Below are 10939 nucleotides of genomic sequence, written 5' to 3' on the forward strand. Positions count from 1 at the left end.
GATGTTCCTGGAAAGGGAGCCTCACACACTGAGCACCTTTTGGATTTGCTGTGGTGCTTTCGCGGGCGATCTGCCATTCTGAGGGTGCAGAAGAAGCCTGACAAGGTGGGCGCCAGAAGGGTGAGAGGGGTTAAAACCTCAGCGATCCACCAGAAGGGAGGAAGAGAGACAAGATTTAAAACAAAGGCAGCTGCAGTAGTTCCATTGCTGGAAGAAAGGGGTTGGAAGTGAGGGGCGGGGCTTGGTGTGTGGGCCTCTGAGATCCACAAGGGGGAGACATAGCCCATTTATGGAGGACTGTGTGTGTCAGGAAGTGACAAGTTCTTACCATTGCTGGGGCCAGCCACTAGAGGGAGACAGCCACATGCACTAGGTCTCATATTCCACCCAAATGTCTGCCTTGGGGCTAGAAGCACATGGCTTTGCCTTAAGGCCTGGGCGACCCTTTGTGTGTTAATGGATTCTATTAGCAAACCAAACCAAACCTAAAAATGCAAGGATGGCGCATCACAACTTGTACATTGACTTATCTAAGCAACTAGCATAGTTGGGGCAAAGTACTGTGCTGCAGTATGTTTTGTGCTAATTCAAGTTTTCTCTAGAGCATGAGCTGTTACATTTTTCTTGAAAAAGGGGGAAGATACCATCAGTTAGCTTGGGTAGGTCATAGCAGGGTTGTGTTACGGAGTTCGATTTAACAGGCACTTTAAACCTTTCTTTTGTAAAAATCTCATTTTCATGAGAAATCTAATTTTTCCACAGTGGTTTGGTGAAAAATGAATTGGTATAGAAAGAATACGTGTTTAAAAATCACCCCTTCTGCTGCCTTTTCACTGGATTGTCTCACTTTTCTTTGTACCTCCACTTCAGCCAACTTGCAGCGTTAAAGCAAAATAAATTCCCAAATGCATGAATGGGTGACAGTCAGATGTGCTGACTGGTTGATACATAAAAAGCATATGAGGTCACTGCCAAGGTTTTGTAGCAGAGTTCAAGCTGGATGAAGCCAGGGTACGTCTGGCTTTTGGGTAGCTGTTGGAGATGGGAGTGAAGCGTTATGGCACACTGGAGCATGTTAGCTCTACTGTTGCAGGCGATATGAAGTTGGAAAGGAATGCACATGTCTTTCCCCTTAATTTCCTTGTTTTTAAGGGTCTGGATGGAGGGACGTACCCTGCTGCAACCTTAACTGTCACTAAACGTAGCTTTTGTTTGCTAATTTATACTGTGGTAGCATCCAGGGATCCCACTCAGCATTGGAGTTCTACTGTGATGGGCTCTGCATGGACAAATAAGTAGACTGGGTCCCTGCCCCATAGTGCTTAGAAACTGAGGCCACGATCCTGCAACCACTTAAGCACATGCTTAACTTGGCAACGAGATAACTCACATGCTAAAGTTAAGCATGCCAGTTGTCAGTGCTTGCAGGATCTGGGCCTAATGTGAAACAAGACGCAACCAGTGAGTTTAGCAAATGACAGGAAGGAAGGAGGAGGGTAACAGTAATAGAATTATTAGTCACACAGGCTAATAATGAGTCCGCCTTAATGGCTCTGAATCATTTTAATTGTTTTTCTTCCTAAATATCAGCTCTCCCAGACTGGCCAATTAACGTTAGCTAGATTGAACCGCGGTTTCTTATAGGCATCACAGCCATAGGTGGTCTTGATGAGGGATTTACAAGAGGACAGAATAGTGGCCTTCTGGCCTAGCTGTAGGAGGGCATTCTAGCCATGGCAGGAAACATGGAGACATTTGTGGAAGAAGCAGCTATATGAACATTCAAATCTGGCGTATTTGGTGGAGTGGGGGGAGCAGATGCTAGCACTAGAAGAGACAAATTCAGCTACACAGGGATGGACAAAGCTGGGAAAAGGTATAATATATACATTTGTATTTATTATATTACATTGCTCATAAATATTTATTACATTATGGAAACAAGTGACTACTAATAAAAGCAATCTAGTCCTTTTAAGGCACTATATCTGGCTCCTGGGAGTTAATAAATCCATTTTGCACAAAGCAGGAAGGATGATTAAAAGGACAAAAGAAAAACAATATGCTACAAAGCTATATTTATACAAGCAGGAAAGAAAAGGAAGTTGTGGACACATGTCTTGTATTATAGAGATACAGTGAGCATGCTTTGTACAATTGTAAGTCTGCTACTTTGAGAAAACATGAGTACAAGTTATTGAAGAAAACCAAACAAGCTAAAAATCCTCTCTAAAATCACTGTAGTTCTTTTCTGTTCTTCACTGGCATCAGTAGTAGAAACAGCCAAATGCAGCTACCACGCAGAACAGACTGTCCTGAGAAAACAATAGAGAAGCATATTAGTTTTAACAAAAGTGCACTCCCCTCACTGAAACAAGTGGTCATATTGAAGCCCAACTAAATGTTCAAAGTTAAAGGAACGTTTTGCTATGCAGTACAGCCTGTTCTTGGCAGAGAAATGGGTTTGCTGAAAGATTACATTTTTTGTTATGTCCTTAATTTGGTATAAAGAAAATCTAGAAGAGAACTTAGAGCGTTTAAAAAAAAAAAAACAGACTAAAACAACTTGCACACCAAGTTTTTGTCTTTTATTTTAAAGTAATTTTATTATCCGCTAAAAACTTAGAAATCTTGATGCTGCAGCTATACTGAGTTACAAACCGACTTCGTATGAAGGGCCAAATTCTGCCTTTGGATGCTTGCGTGCTGCTAACGAGAGTTGTGTGCATACACCCAAAGTCTAACTAACTGGTTAAAGATGATAAACCACATAGGTTCAAGTTCTGCAGGAGACATCCTTATAGTACCCGATTCACTTTTAACTGCTTAAATACTTAGAATGTGAGCAGGGCTTTTCTTCTTCACAATACTTTATAAACATTAATTCTTAGCACCCCAATATTATCTTCATTTTGCAGAGGGGTTCAATGACTAGTTCAAGGTCAAAGGACAGTCAGTTGCAAAGCTCAGGATATCCTGGTTTCTAGTCCTGTACTCCGACTAGCAAAGCATTAAACATGGCCTTAGGTAACTTTACCTCCCTGTGCTGCAGTTTCCCTAGCTGTAAAATGGAGCTAAGAATACCTACTTCTTTTGTAAAGTGCGTTGAGATCTTGGATGAAAAGCACGATGTAAGATCTAAGTATTATAGTATCATCATCAAGTGCTTTGCTGAATAGGGAAAGACTGCTGAATTGGGGCCTATACAAATTCCACTTCTGACTATTGGTATTTATAGTAAGATGAGGCCCTGAAACAAACTCTTCTATCAAAGGCCCAGTCTGAGGCCTGAAGCCTGAACCAAAGTACTTCCAGGCATTGCTAAGCAAAAGCTGGTCTGTGAGCCAGAGGCAGGCCCCACTCACAGAAGGTGGCGAGAAGAGGGCTGCTAGAAGCAGGTGCATCCACACATAAGTGCTAATAAGAGGAACTTGTGCCAAGATGACATCAGCACACTCCACAGAGATAACAAGGAACAGGCAGGTGCATATTAAAGATAGGGTCAAAAGGACAGCATGATAGATAGATCTGTTTGAAACAACATGATCAAAGGGGGAGACAGCACCCTAATGAGCCATGGGGCTGTATCTCAATACGTCAGTAGGGATGAGTAATCTGTCCTGAAACTGTATAAAAGTAGGTCCCGGAGTGCACACCTTTGTCTGGCCTAGGGGGCAGTGGAAAGTCTGACTGACTGACTGACTGAGTCGGTCCACTGCCAGGGGGCACAAATTCGTAGTATGACTTGTAGAGTCTACAGGAAACTATTATTGTGCTTTGTTTGACAATAAACCTGGCTCGGGTGCCTTCGTACCTTACTAGAGTCTGTGGTCTTTGGGGGGGTTCTCTCGGGGTCTGCTGTGTCAGCGATCTGCGCAGAACTGGGCAGCACACAGAGGGAACACGCACGCAGCCGATTGTTATCATCGAACAAGAGCAGAGCACCACACCGGTAGTAACTGACAACAGTATTTGTTTTCAATATTGTTTTGGTACTTAGTACTAACAAATGGCCTTGAGGTGAATGTATCAAGTCCACATTCTATGATCAGAATCTCTCTCTCTATAAACACACACAGAATAGATTCACTCCATTTTCCCCTGAAAAAATTGCAAATACTCACATTCATAAAAACATCCTGTGCATAGTTGTCAGTGTCAGCATCCCAGAAACATCGTGCAGCCATGCTAAACAAATGAATTGGGACAAAGCCATTAACACGGTACACCTGGGGGGTAAACTGAGATATTAATATCTGCTCACTACTAACTTTCCCTGAAAACCAAGAGTTGTTTTCCTTTAAAGAACACAACCAGCTCTTTGGACTTGGGAATGTGTCTTTGTGCTGGGTGAAGTTAATGTTTTTTCAGAGAGTTAGGGAGAGCATTACTTGCAATTTCCCCATCTCAAACACTGTCTGAGTCAATAAGAGCACAGGGTGGGCCAACTTGATACCCCATAGCCAGGGCCGGTTCTAACTTTTTTGCCACCCCAAGCAAAAAAAAAGAGCGCCGCCCCGCTGTAACACCTCCCCCGCAAGCGCCACACTGCGCTGCCGAAACACCCCCCCCCGAGCGCTGCGCCGCCCCGCCGAAACACCCCCCCCCGAGCGCCGTGCCACCCCACTGAAACCCCCCCCCCGAGCGCTGCGCCACGCCACCGAAACAAAAACAACCCACCCCCCCAAGTGCCGCCTGGCTGAAACAACAACAACAACAACAAAAAGCCCTCGAGCGCCGCCCTGCCGAACCAAAAAAAACACAAACCCCGAGCGCCCCCCGCCACCCCAAGATTGGCCGCCCCTTACAAGGGGCCGCCCCAAGCACGTGCTTGGTCGGCTGGTGCCTGGAGCCAGCCCTGCCCATAGCAAAGAAGTTAAGGTCACCGGTTTTAAGACCAGAGGGGACCATTATGATAAATCTAGTCCATCCTCCTGCATAACAGGCCAGAGAATTTCCTCCAATGGTTTATACACCAAGTCAAGGGCGCCAGAACATTTGTAGAAGTGAAGGGGGCACCGGTGCTGGAACAAGGGGGGCCCAGGGGTCCTGCTCCCCCACTTTTTAACATGGCTGTAGTTTGGGGAGTAGGGGGTTGCATTGCCCCCCCCAAAGTGGAAGCCTTGGGCATCCGTGGAGCAGCACCAGCAGGGGATGTGCTTGGCAGTGGTGCTGCTCCCCCAAACTGCAAGCCTTCGTCCAGCACTGCCCCACTGCCCTCCAAACTATGCCCGTATTAAGAAGTCGGGGGGCCATGGCCTCCTGGTCCCCCGGCTCTGGTGCTGTTGCCTCAAGCTCAACAACACATGATTCATCAGATTGGATTACATCATTGGTCCATCGAGTTTGGTATCCTGCCTCAGACAGTGGCCAGCATGGAGATGGTTCAGAGGAAGGGGACCACCACACACACATTATATCTCGCCAAATGTACAATACTGTAAAGCGCAGGGAAGAGATATTCTTTCCTGACCTCTAATCAGCTTACACAAAGGGTATGAGATCTGATTACCCTTATCTGTTACATTTATCTCATTGAGGAGCACACGGATACTGGAGATAAACACTGCAGATACAGATCACCTACTTCCTGGGTTGTTCAACACCAGTTCTTTTCTTAGCTCAGCACTAGTGGAAGCCGCAATCTTTCTATGTCGACATGTAAGGATTCTTCTCGAATCACCAGCATCTGGGGCCATATTTTCAAGTGTTCAGCACCCACAATTGAGGTCAGACTTTTAAGAGAATTCCCCGTGTTGGGTGCAGAGCTCTTTTGAAAGTGTAGACACCTATTTGGGGGCCTAAATGGGAACTGGGCACTTTTGAAAATCTGGCCCTTAGTAAATTGCTGCCTAACAAGAGGATATGACCAGCCTTGCTTTGCTAACTACAGCAGAGAGAACTCTGTCACATGAGCTATGTTTGATAGACTTTAAGTCCAGAAGGGACCATAGTGATTATCTAGTCTGACCTCCTGCATAACACTTGCCTGTCTCCGATTAGGAGCAAGGGGGTTGCTGTATTAATTCTTGATGAGGATGACAAAAGCAAGACACCTGAAATGCACAAAACTTACTTCACTCCTTCCCCTCTCTGTTCTCCAATCACAACCTGCACCACCATTTTGTATCGGTGAAATCCCTCTGCTGCAGAGTAAACGGGAGAAAAACGAACCGTTTCAAAATGGAAGAGTACAGAATGTTATCATCGTCAGACAAGACGCAGGGAGAGAGCTATTTATTTTGTAACTAGAAACCCTTCGTTTCCAATGAGCAGTGAAATGAATGCTACCTACACTGGCTAGTGAGGCCATTAGGCAGCTTTTCATAGGTGCTAAGCACCAGAGTCCTATTCACATCAATGGGAGTTGCAGGTGCTCAGCGCCTTTGAAGCACAGGCTAGGGAGAGGAAAGACTCTCTTACATTAAACACCACCCATGCCAATTAGACAACTTCCCAGGGTTAAAAAAACAACCACCCATCACAACGAAAGGGTCAGAGTAGAAGCGAGGCTGGTACATGAAACCCAGAAGTTTCAGGTAATCTGAATTCTTTTAAATTGTTCTAATCTTGAGGAAATGTATTGCTGTTTCTGCCATGTACTACTAGTATCTTTAAGGTTCCTGTTTTAGTAGTAGAGGCCTCTCAAGAACATGCATCGATCTGAGCTACATGACTACAAACTGTTTGGTTCTATTCCAAAAGAACAGCAAAGAGATACCGTCAGGGTATGGGTGATACCCAATTTGGTAGAGGGGGAGAAACTGGCAACTCGCCAGAAATGCAAGAGCCAAAACAAATTTTCTTAAACTAGAACAAAAAGGCCAGTGCCTCTATCTTCAATAAGGCAAGACTCCAGTATGCAGCTGCAAGATGCAGCGTGACATGCTAGATCTGGTATGCTCACAGTGTCATTCCTTATTCAAGATGACAGCAGACACAGAAGTCAGGCAAAATCCTGTGGGCTGTATTGGGCCACTCCTGCCTCAGGGCATCATGTACATATTTATAAAGCACGGAAATCAGGTCCTGGGTATATTAGCTCAGACTACATATGCTACATAATCTATTTTAAAATTAGCATCTCTGTAAGGGAGATCTAAAACACACTGTTAATGCAGGAACTCATGATATTTTGGTTCTCTTGCTGCAAAGGCAGACAGCAGAGGGAGTACAACCCTATTCCCAAAATGATGATGCTGACTCTCATCTGGGTTGTTATTCCAGAATTGGACATGGGGAACATTTAATGAGTCCTGAAATAACTTCTGGATTCCAAAACATGCAAAGCAATGTTCTGAAACAACACTGCCATGATTAGGGTTACCATTCGTCCGGATTCTCCCAGACACGTCCGGCTTTTTTGAGTTAAAATTAGCGTCCGGGGGGAATTTGTAAATGTCCGCACTTCCCCCCCATGCAGAGCGCGCGCGGCTGACAGGGCAGCCAGCCGGATCCTGCCACTCGCACGGGGCTCTGGCAGCCAGAGCCCCTCCTCCGCTTCCCCCTCCTCTCCCCTGCAGCTTGAAATCACTCCCCTCCTCTCTCTCCCTCCCTCCCCCTCCCTGCATTCGCAGATCGCTGGCCGGCCGTTCACATCGGGCCTCCAGCAGTCTGGAGCTCCTCCCCCTGCTCCCCCCCACTGCTGCCCAGCGTGCCGCTCCGCAGCACTCTGAGCGGCACGGTAAGGGGGCCAGGGGGTCGGAGAAGGGGCAGGGAGGTTCTGGAGGGGGCAGTCAAGAGACAGGGAGCAGGGTTGGATGGGTCGGGAGTTTGGGGGGGGGGGGTCTGTCTGGGGGGGTGGATAAGATTTTGGGCAGTCAGGGTACAGGTAGGGGATAGGGTCCTAGGGGGCAGTTAGGGTGGGGGGGGTCTCAGGAGGGGGCAGTTAGGGGGACAAGGAACAGGGAGGCTTAGGTAGGGGGTGGGGTTCTGGAGGGCAGTTAGGAGCAGGGGTCCCAGGAGGGGGCAGTCAGGGGACAAGGAGCGGGGAGGCTTAGATAGGGGGTGGAGTCCTAGGGGGCAGTTAGTGGCAGGGGTCCCAGGAGGGGGCAATTAGGGGACAAGGAGCGGGGGGGTTGGGGTTCTGAGGGGGGCAGTCAGGGGGTGGGAAGTGGGAGGGAGTGGATGGGGGCGGAGCTAGAGCAGGGCTCCCCCCCCGCCCCGTGTCCTCTTTTTTGATTGTGGAAATATGGTAACCCTAGCCATGATGCAACATGCCATCAGTACATGACCATGTCATGACCCACAGCCTCTTGCTCCCTAGTCTCTTACCTCTCCCTCAGCTGCTCCCAATGAGTCTGATTCCCAGTGTGGTCCCTTTGGACCGGATTCTGATCTCATTTACATCAGGCTGAACCAGGAGTAATTCCATTTATGGAAGTGAGGTCAGAATCAGGTCCTGGTCTCTCTCTCCAACTCTCAGTTATGCCCCTTCTTCCATGCTACCCACGCTCCATGCATTCTACTTCTTCCATGATACTTCCTAAGCTGATCTCTCTCACCAGTGGGTCTATACGTAATCAGATTGGTCCGAATTAAATGTTAAGATCCTGAGGGCTGTGACCAAGTTGTGAAGCACCATGTACATATATACTAGTTTATTAAATAATATTGGGTTGTGGTCAGTCATCAGTGAACGAGGAGTTTTAAAGAATAGAGAAGAGAATCAATACTTGCAAAAAGAAAAGAACAAATTAAGTAAGGAAAGAGGCAGTTTCCTCACCAATCCTCATTACCTTTCAGTCTATCTTTAATTGTCTCTGATAAGGACCGTGTGAGCTCTGGCGTTTCCTCTGGGTTGTATTGCACATTGGCTAGATTCTCTTTCAGTATCGCATGGATGCACTCTTTTACTGCAGAAGATCGGAATCTAAGAGGGGGAAAAAAATCCTAAATCTCAGAAAGTTCACAGTACAGGATGAAATGTAGCTATGTTGGAAAAATTCACCTTTCATTCTTGGCAAGTGGAAACACATGAAAAGAGCAGGAAAAGTGGAAGCTAGTTAACCAACCTCGCAAAACTGTACACACCCACCAACTGCACATTCTAGTCAGGTAGATGGGCAAATAAAATCCAAAATTGGATCATACTCATATTGTGATGGGGTGGACTAGGCCCAAAGGCCCCCTGCAGGAGGCCTCAGGGGTCTGCCACAGCCATCCCAGGCAAGGAGCAGTAGAGAGGTTCTCCAAGCAGCCTAGAATGGCTGCAGGGGGAAGCAGCCAATCAGGGCCCAGGAGGGCCATATAAAAGGAGCTGCATAGAGCAGGAGAAGAACAGACTGCAGGCCTGGCCAAGCAGCAGGACCACGGACAGCCAAGTCTGCTGGCAGAGACTGGGGGGCTCCTGGCTGGCTGCGAGGGACTGAGCCTGAGGACTGAGGCTACAGAAAGATAGTGTCTCCAGGGAGGAAGTCTTGGGGATATGGCCCCATAACAGGGCTGGCCTATTTAAAGCCTAAAGCCCAAGGAGGGCTAGAGAGAGACCCCACCAGAGGAGTACTGAGATAGGCCTCCATGGACTGTATACCCCAGAAAGGGTTTATGCTGGCTAACATGCAGTGTCACTTGGCTGGAGGGAGGGCTGAGTCATTCAAAATGCACCGGAGAACCACTGAAAGGGGTCTCCAGACCTAAAGAACGCAGACACGCCCAACCAGAAGGGGGCACTTCCAAGAGGGGGGTGTCAACCCTGTTACACGTACCTCCAAGCATAGAGGAGAAGGGTCACTGTCCACACCCACCTTCCCTTCCCCACACAGTATTGAGGGGACAGCCACTGGGGGGCAATGTCCACCTCCCACCTTTCCTCTGGACTTCACAAAAAGGGTGTTCAGGGAGGTGGGGTGGGGGAGGGGAAGGGGCAGGACTGAAGATGTGTGAGCCAGAACCTTGATTTCCCCCCTCACTGCTCCCCAACACCTCCCCACAACCAGCGCCCTCACTGCTCCCCATCCCCCCACTCCAACCCCCAACACCTCCCCACCCCCAGGGCCCTCACTGCCCCCCTCCCGCCAGCTCCCCCCGCCCCTCTCAGCCGGCCGGGCCGCTCACTTGTGCTGGAAGGCCGGCCGCAGGCTGTACGTGTTCTCGGGGGCCGGCCGGTCCAGCGGCTCCCCCATGGCCACGGCCTCGCCGCGTTACCACAGCAACCGGCCCTGCCGTCGCCACTCACTTCCGCTTCCGGCCTCTGCCCCCCCTGCACGTGACGGAGGAGCAGCGCGAGCAAGTGCCCCGCCCCCCGCCGTCCCTGCGCTGCCGGGCGCCCCTCCGCGTGCGCGGGCAGGAGCAGGGCGTGGGGGCGCTGACGTCTGCACGCGGGGCGCGCGCCCTTGTGTGCGGGAGGAGGCACATCTGGATGGAAGGGCTCGGGCCCAGGGCCTGGAGGAGGCACTCACATCTGGATGGAGGGGGCATACGCCCAGGGCATGGGGAAGGATGCACATCTGGATGGAAGGGCTCGGGCCCAGGGCCTGGAGGAGGCACTCACATCTGGATGGAGGGGGCATACGCCCAGGGCATGGGGAAGGATGCACATCTGGATGGGAGGGCACGGGCCCAGGGCTTGGAGGAGGAGGCACTCACATCTGGATGGAGGGGGCATACGCCCAGGGCATGGGGAAGGATGCACATCTGGATGGGAGGGCACGGGCCCAGGGCTTGGAGGACGATGCACATTTGGCCAGGGGACATATGCCTAGGGAGAAACATGCACATCTGTAAAGGTGGGCCACGTGCCCAGGGAGGAGCATGCACATCTGGACAGGGGACCTCCATGCCCATGTTGTAGGAAGATGCCCTATAATGACAGGGTATCATTTTGGGGTACACTCCTGCGTGGCAGCCTGCAACCAGCTGGGAAGAGATGTGACTGACAAACAGTTTCTCTGGTCTAGGCCCAGACAAAGCCTGCGGGCATTCAGTGAACAGCAACAAA

The 10939-nt window shown here is 49.3% G+C and overlaps 1 protein-coding gene across 1 annotated transcript; it reads right to left on the minus strand.

Moving 5' to 3' along the window:
- Positions 1-1875: 1875 nt before the first annotated feature.
- On the minus strand, positions 1876-10162 carry DYNLT2B (dynein light chain Tctex-type 2B). The gene is made up of 5 exons (XM_065411020.1): positions 10057-10162; positions 8739-8872; positions 6077-6146; positions 4125-4188; positions 1876-2315 (listed from the first exon to the last, which is right to left on the minus strand). The coding sequence occupies exons 1-5, from the start codon at positions 10122-10124 to the stop codon at positions 2268-2270; spliced, it is 384 nt and encodes a 127-aa protein (XP_065267092.1). The 5' UTR covers positions 10125-10162; the 3' UTR covers positions 1876-2267.
- Positions 10163-10939: the final 777 nt, after the last annotated feature.

Source organism: Emys orbicularis, chromosome 9 (genome assembly GCF_028017835.1).
Source record: "Emys orbicularis isolate rEmyOrb1 chromosome 9, rEmyOrb1.hap1, whole genome shotgun sequence".
NCBI classification, from domain to species: Eukaryota; Metazoa; Chordata; order Testudines; family Emydidae; genus Emys; species Emys orbicularis.

Coding starts and splice junctions, on each gene's coding strand:
- DYNLT2B (XM_065411020.1), bottom strand. CDS start 10,124: ATGGGGGAGCCGCTGGACCGGCCGGCCCCCGAGAACACGTACAGCCTG. Junction 4,189..6,076: donor CAGAGAGGGGAAGGAGTGAA/GTAAGTTTTGTG, acceptor TCATTTGTTTAG/CATGGCTGCACGATGTTTCT. Junction 2,316..4,124: donor CACAGGATGTTTTTATGAAT/GTGAGTATTTGC, acceptor TTGTTTTCTCAG/GACAGTCTGTTCTGCGTGGT.